This window comes from Nomascus leucogenys, chromosome 23, assembly GCF_006542625.1.
Source record: "Nomascus leucogenys isolate Asia chromosome 23, Asia_NLE_v1, whole genome shotgun sequence".
Lineage (NCBI taxonomy): Eukaryota > Metazoa > Chordata > Mammalia > Primates > Hylobatidae > Nomascus > Nomascus leucogenys.
This window is the reverse complement of record NC_044403.1, coordinates 33,675,931-33,693,939: the sequence shown is the minus strand read 5'-3', so window position 1 is coordinate 33,693,939 and position 18,009 is coordinate 33,675,931. Positions and strand designations below refer to the sequence as shown.

The window sequence follows — 18,009 nt, the reverse complement described above, 5'->3', positions numbered from 1 at the left end:
AGACGGGGTTTCACCACGCTGGCCAGGCTGGTTTCAAACTCCTGACCTTGTGATCCGCCCGCGTCGGCCTCCCAAAGTGCTGGTATTACAGGCGTAAGCCACCATGCCCGGCCCGATACCCCATCTTTATTTAAAAAAAAGAGAGGGAGGGAGGAAAAGAAAGAAGAAAAAAAAGGAAGAAAGACAGGGCCGGGCGCAATGGCTCATGCCTATAATCCCAGCACTTTGGGAGGCCGAGGCAGGCAGATCACGAGGTCAGTAGATCTAGACCATCCTGGCTAACACGGTGAAACCCCGTCTCTACTAAAAATACAAAAAATTAGCTGGGCGTGGTGGTGGGCGTCTGTAGTCCCAGCTACTGGGGAGGCTGAGGCAGGAGAATGGCATGAACCCGGGAGGCACAGCTTGCAGTGAGCGGAGATGGCACCACTGCACTCCAGCCTGGGCGACGACAGAGCGAGACTCTGTCTCAAAAAAAAAAAAAAAAAAAAAAGGAAGAAAGAGAAAACCACTGCAAAATTATGTCTAGAATCCTGTGACATGGGGCACCCAGGCCTCTAAAATACCCTTGCTGTCCCCCATTACCTTGAGGACCAAAACACCTGCCATGCCTTGGGTCTCTGACTCCCGGCTACACAGCACACCAGCACTGCACTCAGGTGCAGTGGCTGGTTTCCCAGAGGCCCCAGAGGAGGCTGGGTGCACAGAGTCCAACTGAGGAGCCTCAGAAGGAGTGGAAGATAGATGAGTTAATTTCCATCGTAATTACAGCAAGTCTTTGGGCAAAACTCAGCCAGAGAGGTCTGTTGGGGAGAGAGTGGTGTGATGCACTGACAGGTCCCTGGGTCCAGTAAAGGCTGCCGGGGCCCTCCTCAGGCTGACAGCAGAGTGCTGGCCTCCTGGCGTGGCCCCCAGACTGGGCAGATTTGGGCCTCGGTGCCTCCAAGGCTGCAGGGGTGGAACCAGGCCAAGCCTGCGCACCTGTGCAGTCACAAGCTGCAGGAGGCAGGAAATCCAGGCGGGCCTGGGTGTGAAGACAGGTTGTGGAGGTCTGCACTGCCAACCCCTTGCCCATCCAAATCATGGCTCTGAGCCAAGGCAACTACTTGGAGGGCAAGCTGGTGAGGTGTGTGAGGAGCACAGCGAGGCTTGAGGGAGGGAGTGGCGAGTGAGATTCAGAATCAGAGGACTCAGATGAACAGCTGAAGACAGGGTGGCTTGGACACCAGAGGGGCTCCCTGAGCTACCTGGACAACGATTAAGTATCCCCTCCAGCCCCAGGGTCCACAGGACAGCCCAGCTCCTGGAAGCCGAATTCCCCTTCAGAGACAACCCAATTTCTCTCTTTTTTTTACTTTTATTTTTATTTTATTTATTTATTTTATTTTTTTTTTTTTGAGACAGAGTCTCGCTCTGTCACCCAGGCTGGAGTGCAGTGGCGCGATCTCGGCTCACTGCAAGCTCCGCCTCCCGGGTTCACGCCATTCTTCTGCCTCAGCCTCTCTGAGTAGCTGGAACTACAGGCGCCCGCCACCACGTCCGGCTAATTTTTTGTATTTTTAGTACAGACGGGGTTTCACCGTGGTCTCGATCTCCTGACCTCGTGATCCGCCCGCCTCGGCCTCCCAAAGTGCTGGGATTACAAGCGTGAGCCACCGTGCCCGGCTTTACTTTTATTTTTTTCCGAGACAGAATTTTGTTCTTGTTGCCCAGGCTGGGGTACGATGGCGTGATCCCGGCTCACTGCAACCTCCTTCTCTCAGGTTGGAGTGATTCTCCTGCCTCAGCCTCTTGAGTAGCTGAGATTACAGATGCCCAACACCAAGCCCAGCTAATTTTTTTTTTTTTTTTTGAGTTGGAGTCTCACTCTGTTGCCCAGGCTGGAGTGCAATGGCACGACCTCAGCTCGCTGCAACCTCTGCCTCCTGGGTTCAGGCAATTCTCGTTGCTTCAGTCTCCTGAATAGCTGGGATTACAGATGCCCCCCACCACACCCAGCTAATTTTTGTATTTTTGTAGAGATGGGGTTTCACCATGTTGGTCAGGCTGGTCTCGAACTCCCGACCTCAGGTGATCCACCTGCCTCAGCCTCCCAAAGTGCTGAGATCACAGGCGTGAGCCACCATGCCCGGCTGACAATCCAATTTCTCTATGCCTATTTCCCCACTAACCAGACAAGGTACACACGTCAGGCAGTGCCATGCAGGGCTGCGGGCCTGGTGCAGATTGCCACAGGTTGGGGGCAGCATGGGAGGCCAGCAGAACCCAGAAGGCCCAGCCGTGGTCTGTCTTCTGGTAAGGAAACACAGACAAAACATGGGTTGGAATATTTTTTTAAACTACAGTTGTTACATACAGAAAATATCCAAAGAGAACGCAGACCACAAAAGTGACACGTAAGTCATTTCCAACAATGGTAAAAACACTTCTTCTTCTGCTCTTTAAAAAATTACTATTGTTTTGAGACAGAATCTCGCTTTGTCACCCAGGCTGGAGTGCAGTGGCGCAATCTCAGCTCACTGAAACCTCTGCCTCCCGGGTTCAAGCGATTCTCTTGCCTCAGCCTCCTGAGTAGCTAAGATTACAGGCGCGCGCCACCACGCCCAGCTAATTTTTGTATTTTTAGAGACGGGGTTTCACCATGTTGGTCAGGCTGGTCTCAAACTCCTAACCTCAGGTGATCCGCCCGCCTCGGCCTCCCAAAGTGCTGGGATTATACGCGTGACCCACCGTGCCTGGCCTATTTTTATTATTTTTGTAAATGAGGGATGTGGTGCTCACCAGGGGGTGGGGGTGAGACAAGGGACGGAGAAGGGTGGGGCCTGGCTTAGGTATGCCCCCCACATCTGCGGAGTCTGGACCCCCGTGCCCCCATCCTCAGAGAAGACAAAGGAGCAGGTTGGGACGCCAAGATGTCTCAGGGTCTTGGACACAAGCCGTGTGTTTGGCGGCCCACGCTGACAATGCCATGGGAAGCCTGTGCTCCAGGCCCCAGTGGCTGAGGACACACTGTGTGGTCCTCCCAGGTGCCTGGCTCCCCTGGGCCATGAGGCTCAGCTGCTGCATGTCATGGTCACAGGGCATCTGCAGACTTGAGGCCCCCACATCTTGAAGGGCCTTGTGTGGACTCTGCTCTTGCCCTCAGGCCGGCCCCTCCCATCCTGAACTCCCACAGCGCTGGTTGCCCCCAGGACTGCGGAGGTGGGGCTGCAGCTCAACCAGCTCCGGGTCTCCTTTCTCCATGTGGCCCCCCAACCTGCAGAGATGTGCTGCCTCCAGGCCCCTGGCGTCCCAGCCTGGCTGTCCCCATCAGGAAAAAGCCTCCCACCTTCCCCACCCCAGAGACATGCTGGGGCCTGTCCCTCCGTTGAGTCAGTCTCTCACACAGGCAACCAAACAGGTGACAGGGCAAGCCTGCCCCACCTGTGCCCCCCACACCATCACCTTGGACCCAGAAACACTACGCAAGAGGGTGTCGGGCTTCCAAAGAGATGCAGAGCCATAGCCCATCCCTCTGTGCCTGCGGGTGGAGCATGGGGGAGGGCAGCCCCAAAGCACAGCCCTGAGGTGCCCGAGTTCACCCTGGTGGTGCCAGAGTCAGAGGCAGCTGCTCCCAAGGGTGTGCTGGGGGCTGGGTGGGGTCTTTGTGGTCAGCAGAAAACCAAACATGGGGCCTTCCCATGCCCTTGGTGGCCAGGCCACATCAGCTTTGCAGGAGATGAGGCTCTGGCAGCGAGGCACTCCCAGCAGGCTACACGCCCTGGCCTGGGCGTAGAAACCCACAGGATTCTCAGAAACGGCCCCAGAAAGTTTCAGCCTGTGACGGGCAGTGCGGCGGCCCGGGAGGGAAGAGCTGACTGGGAGGGTCATGCTGGGCTGTGCCATGGTCAGCCACCCGGATGATGGCGCTTGCATTCTGCCCCCAGTTCCTCTCCATTTCTCAGCCCTCGACCCGTGACCAGGAAAGCACAGGACAATGCAGGCCAGGCCCCGGCAGCCAGGTGGGGCGGGTGGGGCTGCTGTGAGGCACGTTAATGCACCTGACTGGAGCAGAGGAAACCAGTTCTTTGGTATTGAAGCAACAAAAAGCTATCACAGAAGAGCCACATCTCCTAAGCAAAGGTGGGGGAGTCAAGCTGTATCCTTCCCAGTAGCCCTGAGAGTCCCAGGGGAAGAAAGGACCAGGGCTTATCCCTCCAGGCAGGGTTCCTTCCCATCCTGTTAGGCCAGCCCTGCTCAGCCACCACAGGGCACATCAGGGGGAAGCCAGGGTGAGGATGGGAAGGGCCCACCTCCTCCAGGTGAGAAGCTGGGCTGCCCAACCTCTGACCTCTGCAGCGAGCCCTGAATGCAGGGCCAGCAGCAGGACCCCGAGAGCAGCATGGGGGACACCCCTCAGACTCTCACCCAGCCAGGCACCCAAGCACTGACCCAAGCTTTCCACACAGCCTGGGGACGCTGGGCCCTCAAGGCTGAATCTACAGTAAATAGACTCTTTCTCACTAAAATTGTGTAACTTATTGAAGAGCCTGCAAGGAGTTTAATCTTTTTCCTGGGAAGAGACAATTTCACCCTGCTTTCCGAAAATGTCTGCTGAGCCCTGGTGGCCGAGTCCTGTCTCCCTGGGAGCGGCTGGTTGGCCAGGGCAGCCCCGACCCTACCTGGATCTCCCTGCCCAAGCCTCAGTCTCAAGACCCCATGACAGAGTGTAGGGGGAGGCGGTGTTTCTGAGTCTTTCCTCGGGGGACGTGTGCGGGCACAGAGATGGGGACGGGGCAGGCTCTGACCCCCAGGACAAAGCAAAGCTCCCACACTGTCCATTCACAGCCATGCCTTCCCCTCGAACAAAACAGAAAGTACGAAACAAGGCTGCCTTTTAATTGCTATCAGGTATTCGGATATCCCGTCTGATGTCAGCAAGGCCCCCGCGCCCGGCCGGAACCCGCAGGGATGGAGCAGCACCGCCGCCTGACTGCACAGAAGGGCTGGGGCAGGGTCGCCGTGCCTCTCGGCCTCCTTGCTGCCACCGTCTCTGAGCCTCGGGGCGCCTGGTGCACCGTCTCCTCTTCTTCGGTTCAGCCCAGCCTCTGGCGGCCCTCGGAAGGAGGGGAGGCAGGGGTGGGGGGGTGAGCCGGAGGCGGGGGCCCCGTCGCGCACGCATGCAGACTTGCCCTGTGTTGGCTTCGTTTGTTCTCCTCCTTTGCTAAAGTGATCAGATAGTCCTGTGAAGCAGCTGCCAGCCAGGTGGACAGGGCAGCGGTGCTGGGATGCCACCCGTCGGCTCTTGGGGCGTCCTGAGGCCCCGCCCTACTTCTGTATCTGGAACAGGAAGAGCCGCAGATTGATGTTCTTGGCGGCCAGCAGCTTGTTGCACTCCACGGAGTCAATGATGGGCAGTGGCACGTAGTCCGTCTCGTTGCTCTCGTTGGTGAAGACAAAGTGGTAGATGACGGGGCTGATCCTCACGTCGTCATAGGGGCCCTTGAGCAGCAGGAAGGAGCACTCCAGCGGTGCCGTGACCTTGCTCTTGAGGAGGAGCTGGAAGGAGAGCGTACGCTTGCAGGACAGGTTGGGGTTACGCTCCGAGTCGTTGACGCGAGCCTTCAGGACCCACGTCTGGTTCAGCACCGTGAACCTGGGCGTCTCATAGTACAGGCGCGTGATGAAGTCGTCTGTGCGGTACGGCCGGAACTGGACCTCTGTGGAGACAGACAGGGCCGGAAAGAGCAGGCTGTTAGTGTGGGCAGGGCTGGGCAGCAACGCCTTCCCTGACCAGGCCGAGGGCAGGCTCAGCCGGGGAGGAAGGCAACTTACCCGGACACCAAGCTCTGCTTGTCACAAGCAAGCCAAACGCAACTATGGCAAATGGAGGTGCACACAAGCTTTGAGGGGAACAACTACAAACAGAATCAACATGGATTAGCTGGAGAGCCCAGAGGCTGCACGTGTCAGGCCACACCCCAGGCGTGCCTGACCCGCGCTGGCCTCCCTCATCGTCCGGAGCCCCGGGTGTCCCCCGGGGCGGGGTAAGCAGACACATAGACAGGATGCGGTTCCGAGAACAAGTGCACTTTATTGGTTCTGATACAGAGGAGCTGCCAGAAAAGCCAGCAGGCGGCTGCGGCACCCAGCCCTGCCCGAGGGGAGCACCAGGTCTGCAGGCACCAGGCCTGATCCGGAGCTGCCAGTCAGCAGGCAGCCCTGCCTGCACAGTCCTCTTGGGCAGCCCACAGCCTGTGGCTGGCAAGTCCCTCCGCGGAGGTGTGGGATCCCAGGTGGCCAGTCTTTCCTGCATGAATGGGACTTCCCACCTGGACACGGCCGCAGCCACAGTGCCCCAGCCTGCCTAGACTCCATGAGGCCCCGGTGTCTCCAGGACAGCTAAGGCTGCTACTCACCACAGGCTGTGGCTGCCGCAGAGACCCCAGGCCCTCGGCCTCTCTGGCCGGCTCGGGCCCACATCCCGCTGGGCACAGTCCAGGCAGCAGGGCGGGACTGGCTGCCCACGACCACCCTGCTTGCGCCACGCCTGGTGCTCTGAGCTGGCCGCCTGGTGTGGGCTGAGAGTAGAGGGATGGAGCTTCCTCCAGTGGTCCCAGCATCAACAGGTGCTTCTCGCTGTCCTCTGGACCAGGCTCTGGCCTGGCTCCTGCTCCCCGACACGTTCAAAGGCGGTGGCAGTGGCCCAGAGAGCCACGAGATCCAGTGTGCCTGCGCACGCATCCAGCCTGTGAGTCTGTGGGTGTCCACTCCCGGTTCTATAGTTTGAGTCGGGCACCCTCAGCTTGTTCTGCAGCCCTGTCCCTGAACGGCTTCGTTGCAGCCTTGAGAGGCCCACGGCCGGCGCAGTGACTGCCTGCAGGCAGGACCTCACTCAGCAAGGTGCTCTTCTTGCCCCAGGGTCCGAGGGGCAGGCCCCTAGCTCCCAGGCCCCCTGAGACCTGCCCACTTTCTGGTTAGACCCTGACTGTCTTGAGGCTCTGGAGCCCCACAGTGAGATGCCACCTTGCGGGGGTGGTGAAGCCAGGGTGGGGAGGACAGGTGGGCGGAGCTGCTGTGAGAGCTACACAGGTGTGCACCTGGGGTCTGCCTCGGCCCCTCCTTCTGCTCAGTCTCCGGCCTGTCTTCTCGCCTGAGGTGTCCGCCTGTCCACCGGGAGCTTGTCCAGAGCCCGGCCGTCCGGCGCCGTCAGTGCCCAGTGCCCAGAGCCTGCTGCCTCCAGGCTCTTGGCTGCCAGCCCCCCACGCCCACACCTGTGTGGCATGCAGCAGGCGGCGGGGCGCCTCACCTGTGTAGCCAATCTTCTCAAAGCTGAGCAGGCTGAAGATGCTGTTGTACAGCTGCATCTCCTTGCGGTGGCTCTGGTCCATCCCATCCAGGATCTCCATCAGCTCGCTGCCTGTCTTGGTCGGGTGGGCGCACGCAGCCTCGTGCACCGTCAGCTCATGGAAAGGGCCGTGCCATGGGCAGCCGATGCGTTTGTACTTGCACTGGGTTACCCTGGGGGAGGCAGGTACATCACTCACAGCCTGAGCCCCGAACACGAGGCTGCAACAAGCTGTCCTCCCATGTGGCTTCCATCCAGCTAAGAACCCCTTCCTGCAGGACACACGTAACTGTGAGCCCAGCCCCCAGGATGACGTCAGAGTGGCAGCATGTGGAGAGGAAGAAGACAGGCAGAAAAAGGGGGAGAGAGGGGAAGGAAGAGTGCAAGCTTGAGCCTGTGTGCCCTGAGGGAACCGCAGCGTGGTTCTCTCCTCTGCTTGGCAGTGGTGGTCCTGCACAGCCTCACTGCAGGAGACTTGGTGGCTGCCTCCACTGGATGGGTAGCCATGGGCAGTGGAGCCTCACACCAAGCTCCCTGAGGTCCTGCATTGGACACGCTGTCCTGGGCCCTTCAAGGGGCTCCCCCACAGCCACAAAGAGCGCTGGAAGGCTAGGCTCATGTTTGGATAACAACTGGGGGCAAAACCCGCCTGTCCCCATCCTGTGCAGGCACCCTCCCCCAGGGCCGTCACTGGGATACACAGGTGGTCCCTAAGGCCCAGGCAGCAGAGACAGCCAGACCACCCTGCACAGAGCCCAGCTGCACCAAGGTGGGCTTCTAGCAGTCCTGTGAGGCTAAGGCTAAGCCTGTGAGGCTAAGCCCCTGACCCTCCGTTACCTGTCCTGGCATTCCTCTTTCTGGTGCCTCTCCAGGAGGGAGCGGGGAAACTGGCGCAGGCAGAAGCCACACTCTGAAGGCAGCTCACTCACGGCTTTCTCCACGGCCAGGTTCCGGCAGCAGAGGCTCTTACTGATCTCACAACGACAATTGGGGCACGTGGCCTGCTCCTCCTTCAGCCGGGCATCTGCTAGTAGGTGGATAAAACAGCCAGCGCACATCAAGTGACCATTAGTACACTGCGAAGAAGGAAAGGGAGACGAAGCTCACAGACCTGCGGGCTCATGCTCGCACACACCCGCCCATGCCCGTCAGCTCCGGCCAGGTGTCCTGAGGGACTCCAGCTGGTGCAGAGGGGCGCACGTGCCTGTCCCGAGTCGTGCTGGAGTGTGGTGAACACTGCGAGCTGCTCAGGAGAGGCAGGCAGAGCCAGCTTGGGTTCTTGCAGAGATTAGAGGTCCTAAAAGCAAGGCCTCATCAGCTCACAGAGATGACAGCTCGCCCTGGAAGTGACGAGTTCAGCCACCTGGGGCTTAGAGTCAGGCTCTTCCCTTAGGGACCAGCGACTGCCCTGACTCCCCTACAGGTCCAGAGTTTGGGAGCCCTCCAGGAACACTGGGCTCTTGGCCAACACTGTCAGGTGGGGAGCAGATGCAGCTCCCACACTGGGGCAGGTATGCTCTCTGGGCCTTCAGAAAGGCCATTCATCCTGGGTTGAGAGGACCTGGCTCAGGGTGAGCCCAGCCTGGCCCTTCTATTCCAGCCCTCCCCAGGGAGCCCAGGTGAGAGGAGGCAGCTGCCCCCCATCCAGGGAGGTCAGCTACCTGCAGAGGCCTCCTCAGAGCTGGGAGGCAGGAGCCAAGCTGGCCCAGGACAAGGGCAGGTAGGCACACGGGGAGTGCCTGGGGAGTGGAAGTGGCGGCTCTGAGTGGGTGCCGAGCCTGCTGGGGTAACCGGGGCTGGCAGGAGTGGGGCACCTCCCACTAGGCTCCCTGCCTGTGTGGGTTCCCAGCACACCCAGCGGCCCATCCTGGCTCTCACTCCCTCAAAATAAGCCTCGAACGTCCACTTGGTGCCACTGAGAGACACATGGCAAGCTGCGGTCCCAGCCTGTGGGGGCTCACAGCATGGGAGGCGGGAAGCCCAGACCAGAACCAAGAGGTCCAAGAGCAAACAAAGCCTTTTGTACCTGAGCAGACACAGTTCCCACAGCCCTGGCTGGAGTGGGGTGTGTGGGCTGAGGCATTCCAGGGCCAGCCAGAAGTGACAGGGATGTGATGTGCCTCCCACCTAAAGACTCTTAGAGCTCGCTGAGGGGAGCAGTCAGCAGAGTTGCTCCTGTCCTGATGTCTCTCCAGCAGCTGGCCCAGGCTTGCCAGCCATGCAAACCTCCAGAAAGCCACTGGGCTACAGACTTCCTTTGGGACCTGGGACCCTCTTGAGAATGGGATGTGGTGCAGCAGAGGGGCCTGCCCAGGCCCAGCCTCTCTACAAGGTGTGTGTCAGGGAGGGGACACTCACAGGGCCCTGCCTGGTGGTGCTGAGAGGCCACCCCTGCACACGTGGGGCCCTGGGAAGCCTGAGCTGCCATCCTACTGCTTCAGCAGCCAGTGCACCCCAAGCTAAGGAGCTGTCAGATGCTGGGGCTGTTCACTCAGCACCTGCGGACTAGGCCTAAGATCTGCTGAGTCAAAAGACCTACGTGTGGAGAACCGACAGTGAGGACAAAGCCCTCTTTCATGGAATCCACGTCCACATGAACACCACCCATTACCTTCATTCAATCCTCAAGTTCTCATTTTGGTTAAAAATTAAAATTACAGGCGGTGGCTCATGCCTGTAATCCCAGCACTTTGGAAGGCCGAGGCAGGCAGGTCACCTGAGGTTAGGAGTTCAAGACCAGCCTGGCCAACATGGTGAAACCCCGTCTCTACTAAAAATTCAAAAATTAGCCAGGCATGGTGGTGAGTGCCTGTAATCTCAGCTTCTCGGGAAGCTGAGGCAGGAGAATGGCTTGAACCCAGGAGGCGGAGGTTGCAGTGAGCCGAAATGGTGCCACTACACTCCAGCCTGGGAGACACAGTGAGACCCTGTCTCATGAATACACAAATAAATAAAAATTAAAACATACACAGCTGCCTGAGGCAGGGAGTGAGGCTGGCTCTGACTGGGGTGGGGACAAGCTGAGGCCTGCCCCCAGGAGAAGGTGTGAAAATCCGCCAGCCAAGTCCAGGGGTCAGCGGTGGGTGGACTATGGGCAGGAGTGGGCACAGACGATACTGAAGCAGCTGTCCCATGGGAGGCACAGACCAAGGGCCCACACCACTGTCCTCTCACAGCCCCCTGCCCTGGAGGCGTGCCACTTCATGTGGCCAGCTCTAGACACCTCCTGGTGAGACTGCCTGGGGGCCTTGGACGAGGTTCTGGGTCCAGCTCTGCATGTACAGTGGCCTTAGCACAGGCACGACAGTACTCTTCTTGGCTGTGGCCCAGCCCCCAAGAGAGTTCCAGGCAGGGCTGGAGCACCTAATCTCACCCACCAAGGCCACCTGGCCTCTCTTCCTGGCTCTGGATAGTCCAGGAAGATTCCAGGTGGGGTCCTAGACCCTCCTAAGGGAGCACTGAGGCTGCCGAGCACATCACCACTTACCTCCCAGCACTGCCAGCCTCTCCCCCAAAAGCCACCCCAGCTCCTGGGCCGGCCCCTGGCCATAGGCCTCATTCCTTTGGGGCCTCCAGACCCCAGCATGGGCTCAGTCAATTCCATACCATGAGGCGGCAGCAGCGACCCTGCCCTCCTCTGGCTCCCTCTGGGCCTCCAAGAGGACCTGCAAGCTCCGAGGAGACACGGGGCCACTGCCCCTTCAGCCCCAATAGCTCCACTCAAGTCAGAACACAGGGAGTCCCTAGAGTGCTCTGGACCACACTGGCCCAGCAGCCAAGGGACACAGCCACCCCCACCTCCAGACCCTCCCCACTGGTCAAGGGGCATCCTCTAGATGCATGGCCCGGGACCGACCGACACTCAGCCCAGGAGGTCTGTCCACAGCAGGATGGTCACCGGTGGTCACATGCTCCGGAGTCTTCCCCACCATCTGGGTCCCCTCAGCCCCTGAGCAAGACTCTGGCTCCACACCAAGGCCAGGCCACAGGCAGCTGCATCCTTGGCCCTGGCAGCATCTGGCCAGATGCACTTGATTCTGACTTGTGCCCACCACCCGACAGAAGCTGGGCCCTGGAGGGCTCCGCACAGTCCAGGGGATGGCATGGGCCAAGGCCCCCAAGAGCCCAGGCACCTTCCAGAGCAGCTGGTGCAGCACCCAGGCCAGGCCACCTCTCCCCACCAGCCAGGAAGACCCCACGGGAGGGGAGAGGAGGGGATCCCACAACCCCCCACAACCAAGGATGATGCCATGGGGGATGACATCACGGGCGAGACATCACGGGAATATATCACAGATGATGATGTCAGAGGGGTGACATCGTGGGAGACTGACATCACACGGGGAATGACATCATGGGGGAGACATCACGGGAATGATATCACGGGATGATGTCCCACGGATGACATCACAGAGGTGACATCATGGAAGACTGACATCACATGGGGGCTGACATCACAGGGGCATGACATTGCAGGGGAATGGCATCATGGGGGTGACATCACAGAATGACATCACATAGATGACATCACACTGGCATCATGGGGGAATGACATCACGGGGGATGACATTATGAGGATGACATCAAAGGGAGTATTGACATCACAGGGGATGACATCATGGGAAACTGACATCATGGGGGGATGGCATCACGGGGGGGAATGACATCATGGGGATGACATCAAAAGGGGGTATTGACATCACAGGTGATACCACAGGGAATGACATCATGTGGTGACAGCACGGGAATGACGTCACATGCATGACATCACAGGGGAACGATGTCACGGGGTATGACATTGCGGGGGAATGCCACTATGGGAGAATGACATCACGGGGGACTGTCATCACAGGGTATTGACATCACAGGGCCTCCTGAGCCCTCCTAGGGCAGATGTGGGCTTGAAGCCACCGTGCTGGGCTCAGACCCCAGCCCACAGGTCCCCAGTAGTATGACCTTGGGCTCCCCTCTTGGGGCCTCAGTTTCCTCATGTGCATAGATGATGAGTATAGGACCAGCTTCATTCTGTGCTGATGAGGTGGGATGGGACAGGGTGGCACTGCCCCATACCCAGCAGGCACAGAGGAAATATCACCACCTTGGGCAGCCATGGCAGAGCCCCTGGGGCTGCCAACCCCAGGAGCCAGACCCCAGGCCCCTCTGCAGATGCTGATACACACAGGTGGCCTAGAAATGGCCATTTGCACCTGCATCCTCAAGACAGCACCCAGCCCTCCCCCCTGCCAGCTACAGGCAGCTCACGTGACCCCCATGCAGACCCAGGGTCTCCACCTGAGCTACTTCTTCCCTGGGGTTAAAGGGGAGCTGGATGGGCTGAACAGGCTCAAGGAGCCCTGACCCCATCCCCCGGCTGAGGGCCCCCACGACTTCCTGGTGGTCCCAAGGTCCCTATGGTCAGCTGGCCTCATAGGACCCCTTTCAGGCCTGGACTGCATGGTTCTCTCAGACCCTGGGGACCTCCTGTTTCCTACTAGAGGATGGCACAGTGCCCAGGCCCATGGGAGCAGTGCCCTCGCTCACCCAGGGGTCAGGGACCCACAGGCCCTTGACAGAAGTCATCAGAGCCAAAATGCAGCCAACGGGCTTCCCTGTGGCACAAACCCTAAAAGCGCTGCTCAGCCAGTTGGAAGTCCCTCTTCCTCTGCCATCCGCACGCAGGCAAGGCCCCACCAGGGCCAATGGTGCTTCAGGGCACACCCCACACACCCTGCATGCTCGGCCCCTAACCTCCCGGATCAAACATGGGTCTGAGAGAGACTGGCACATTGTCCAAGGCCATGCAGCTGTTAAGCGTGAAGCCAGGACTCGAACCCTCCACCCAGGCTGGATTTGAAGTCCCTCACCTGCTACTGCTGTCAGACCTCAAATGGGGGCCAATCAATCCCCAGAGTCGGGCTCACATTCAGAACAAGGCTGCTTAGATCTAAAAGTAACTCAAATGATAACCACCACAGAAAACAAAAATTCCAACTAGTCAGAGATTCCAGAACATCTTCGTTGCTCCTGTGTTTTAGATACCTAAGCAGGCATATTTACAAAGATGTTTTCTGCCACTTTCCTCACCTCAAAGAGCGAGTCAGCTGCAGTCCTGTACTGCTGCCCAGGAGACTGGGGAAGAGGGGCCCGAAGCTCCTTGGACATGTGGATGGTGACTACACCCCCACAGAACTGCGCACTGTTGGGCTGGTTGGGGGTGTGGGGCTGGGGCAGAGAGGAGCCATCTCTGCTTCCTGGGCTGTTATCAATGGACTGTCAACACGTGGCATAGAGACATGGGCGCTACAGGCGGGAGGGCGGCAGCACAACCCACCCACAGAACAGAGTGGACGCACCCTGGTCAGTTGGGGCAGGAGGGGATCCTTGTAGCAAGGAGAGAACAAAGTCTCAAAGTGGGGGCGCTGCCTCTGCCGGGCCCAAGAGGTGGGCAGGGCCAGGGAGAGGACACCTCAGGCAGGAGGGCAAGGGAGCGTCGGGGCACTGTGCAGGGCCGAGTTAGAGGGAGCAGCCAGACCACATCTGTGAGAGGCCCCTGCCCGGCCCTTACACCCGAGCGAGCTTGTTTTTGCCTTAAGAACGCCCCATGAGGGGTGGGAACAATGCACAGTCCCTTCCTCCAGGTGCCAGCACCAAGGCCCAGGGCCTCAGCTGACATCAGCAGGAAGGGTCAGGGCCAGGTCTGTCTTATGCAGGATCACACCGGGCCTCGTCTGAAGGGCCAAAACGGAGGGAGAGAAGTCACGGATGAGGCTGCGGCTGCAACGTCCTGGGCACCACTGAGGCTATGTCTTCCCAGAGAGGTGCCCCATGGGCAGAGGTGCCAACAGGCCACGCTGCCCTTGGATCACAGAGCAGGGAGCCTGCAGGAGCGACCTGACCACCTGCTTGGCCTGGACAGGCCAGAAGCTCCTGCACAGGTGTCCCTGCTGCCCCACCAGCCCTCCTGCCACCCACCTGAGACTCCAGAAGGTGGCTGCACACCTTGTCAGGCCAGTCCCCCAGGACACATCTAACACCCACACAAAGAACATCAAAGCTGAGTCTTGCTGTACTGGCCGCGACCCCAACCTGATGTGATGCAGGACTCGGTGGTGGCGGAAACCTTTTGCATGAGGGCCTCAGTCTGACACCCAAGCAGGTTTCCCAGCCTGCGAGGCATCATCGTACGGGCACAGGCCCGTGGGTCAGCTGGCCCTGCAGGCCCAAGGGCTCGGACCTGGGCCACCACCCGAGGCTTCCCTGCCAGCGCTGGTGGCATCTGGTATCTGGATGACAAGCTCTCGAGTTACTGAGGACCCAGCCAACTCCAGAGGCCCATGGAGTTGTCCCCCACAACCCCAGTGCCAGGGACAACACACAAGGCTCAGCATGGCCACTCCCCTCTTCTCCTCACCAGAGTCGGGGACTGAGTCAGCCCCCAGCTTGGCTGGTGCCCACCCTGAGCCATGTGTTCTGCTGGGGTCAGGAAAAGCGTCCTAGCAGGAACAGAGGGTGGAACCTGCTGCATTCCTGACACTGGCTGGCTCGAGACAGCCAATCAACATGGTCACCAAGGAAGGCTAGTAGAATATGGTAGACTGAACCCAAGCTGGGGTGATGGCCAGCACGGGCCCAACCAGGGACACGCAGAAGGCAGCACGTGGGGGCCCACACCATCTGTGCCCAGATTCTCCAGGGAGCAGAGCAGGCCAGAGCCCAAGTCTCCAGGTCTGTGTTGACCTTCCACGGGCACCACTCACAGCAGAGAGCCACCCTCCGGAGGTGTTCTCGGCAGCATTCAGGGAGGCCTGTGCCCACAGCACTCCTCGCTCAGCTGCTCTGTTCCCAGGGAAGTCACTGAGCAGAGCCCCCAGGCCAGGGAGGGCCACCAGCCAGGGCAGCCCCAGTGCCTTCGATCTCCATTACACCTGTTCAGCTCCCTGCCTCTGGCCGCCCAGGGCAGAACTCCGCTCTGCACAGTGCAGGCCAGTTTGAACCAGCCAGGCTCAGAGGCCTGGTCACCAGGAGCTCCGGTCAGAAGCAGAGCCATCACTCCGTGCTAGGCCAGTCTAGATAGGGGATGCAGTGCACCAGGGACCAGTACCATGTGGCCCATCACCACCAGGTCCAGCTCCAGCTCCAGTCCACCCACCAATGGGGAGACAAGGAGACTTCCCTGTTCCCCTGTGGCCTCGCACCATTGGCTTGGCTTGTTGGAGTCTCCCTTGAGATCCAAGAAAAAAAGAGTTCTGGGCACGCACAGTGGCTCACGCCTGTAATCTCAACAATTTGGGAGGCCGAGGCGGGTGGATCACCCAACGTCACGAGTTCGAGACCAGCCTGGACAACATGGCGAAACCCCGTCTCTACTAAAAAATACAAAAACAGCCGGGCATGGTGGCAGGCACCTGTAATCCCAGCTACTCGGGAGGCTGAGGTAGGGAGAATTGCTTGAACCCGGGAGGCGGAGGTTGCAGTGAGCAGAGATTGTGCCACTTCACTCCAGCCTGGGTGACAGAGTGAGACTCCGTCTCAAAAAAAAGGAGAGTTCTTCCGCCTGGGAGGATGGAAAGTTGTGAGCCAGGAAAAAGGAGCTAGAGAGTGGGCACATCTTGTAAGTTGAGGCACTGCCAAAGCCAAGGGGTAACTGCTAACTCTAGGAGCCAGTGGCTCTGAAAAGTGCTCCCCTAGCTGGCCCTGGTGCCTGACACCCAGGAGGGTGGGTAAGAGCCAGCGCCCTCTCCCCACCCAGGTACACTGGGGTCCTCCCAACAAGGTCATGCCAGAGCAAGAAGGACTTGGAGATCCAGAGTTTGGGGAAATGGCAACCTAGACTAGCCCTACACCACCTGTTACAAAAGTAGCTACTCATCCAGGCCCCCAGTTCAAACACAAGCAGGGAAACAAGGCCCCATTAGCTACTTCCAGCTCCTGTAAGTGTAAAGAAAGCTAACAGGGAACCTGCTTCATTTCTCACAGGGACTGGGGAGTTGAAAAGGAGGAAAAGACACAGGGAAAGTGGGGACACTGTACTCTGCCTCTGGGTGTCAACCAGAGTTTGTCCCTGCTGCTACCTGGGAAGGGGCATGTCAAACTCAACTGGGCCAGGTACCCTCTCTAACAGCCCTAGGCTGCTTAAGGGCTGAGTCCCACTGCCATGCGGATGTGAAGATGGGGGAGGAGGGGTGGGCTGGCTCCTGGAGCACAGACTGCCTAGGAAACCTGGCTTGGCCTGGATGAGGTGGGCAGGAGCCTAGCGTGGGGCGTGGCAGGTCCAGTTCGATGTGGGGTTTGGCTGAGACTGGAGAAGATACCCAAACTGTGGGGCTTGTTGCAAATGGTTCATCCCGACAAGCAGCAATCCCCTCTCCTTACTTTCTTCAGGATGAAGTGGAAATGGACCAAGTGAAAGGATTCTTCCACCCAGGAGGGTAGAAAATGAGACGTCCATAGGATGTTCAGGAGTGGAGGGACAAACTCGGGGGTGTGGCTGCCAGAAGAATGGGGAAGGAGCTCTCGAGCACAGGACTCTGAGCACAGGACTCTGAGCCCAGGGAGCTTGGGACCGGGTGGGTTGCGGGGAGCAGTTGTGGGCTAAGGGTCAGTTTGAGGGTGTGGGTTGGGGGAGTGTGGAGGGAACCGTGGGGAAGTCTAGAAAAGAGAAGGGAGAGGTAAGCGGAAAACAAGCGACTCAGATCGGAAAGTAACGTGGATCAGAAAACAGAAAAGGAGGGTCCCGAGAGGAAAATAAAGCCCCGAGAGGGAGACAACGAGGAGCTTCGGAGCAGGCGCTGGAGCCCCGCTGGGCGAGGAAGTGGCTGTAAGGGCCGGAGAGGGTTCCCGGCCGCCGGGCCCCGCGGGCCTGGCCTCCGAGGAGACGCGGATCCTGGGGCCCCGCGGCGGGGGCTGCAGCCCCGGGCTGGGCCGGGTCGGGGTCGGCCGGCGGCCCTACCTGGTACACGGAGGCCTTGGGCAGGTCCAGACACACGGTGCAGCACAGCACCGAGTAGAGCCGCTCCTCCAGTTTCCCGCTGCCGGCCGCCGCCGCCGCCGCCGCCGCCTCAGCCGCCTCGGCTGCCCGCAGCCGCTTCTTGGGCGGCGCGTCGGGGTCGCCGGCCGCCTCCTGCAGCTGTAGCTGCCGGGCGCCCGCCAAGCCCGCCTCGTCCGGGAGCCCAGGCCCCGCCGCCTCGCCCAGCGCCGCCGCCGCCGCCTGCCCGGCGGCCGCCCCGGGCCCGGCTCCGACCCCGACCCCGACCCCGGCCGGCACGGAGCCCGCGGGCCCCGCGGCCGGGCCGCCACCGCCGGCCTCCTCGGCGCCGGACATAGCGGCCGGCCGGCCCGGCGGGCGGATGCCGGCGCGCTCCCGCGACTAGAAGTTAGGGGCGCCGCGCGCTCCCGCCACTCTCCCGCCGCCGCCGCCGCCGCGACCCCGGAGCCCCGCTCCCTGCGCAGCCGCCTCAGTGGGCCCGGCCCGCGCGTCGCCCCACAGCCGCCGCGGCCACCGACCCCGGCACGGCCGCCATCTTTGTTTTCGCTGTGCGCTTCCCCCCGCCCCGCCGCCACCACCCCCTCGTCTTCCCCGTCACGTGAGCTCCGCGCGGGGCCAATGGGAGCGCGGCTTGGGGCAAGAAGGCGCAGGGACCAGAGCCAATGGGAGCCCGCGGGCCCCCGAAGGCCCGCCCCTG

General features: G+C 60.2%; 1 protein-coding gene across 1 annotated transcript; it reads right to left on the bottom strand.

Annotated features, from left to right (window-relative positions):
* Positions 1–4,512: 4,512 nt before the first annotated feature.
* Positions 4,513–17,867, bottom strand: LOC100597750 (cysteine and histidine-rich protein 1). Its single transcript, XM_030804446.1, has 4 exons — positions 17,277–17,867; positions 8,165–8,403; positions 7,289–7,500; positions 4,513–5,699 (listed from the first exon to the last, which is right to left on the bottom strand). Exons 1-4 carry the CDS (start codon positions 17,646–17,648, stop codon positions 5,308–5,310), a joined length of 1,215 nt encoding a protein of 404 aa, XP_030660306.1. The 5' UTR covers positions 17,649–17,867; the 3' UTR covers positions 4,513–5,307.
* Positions 17,868–18,009: the final 142 nt, after the last annotated feature.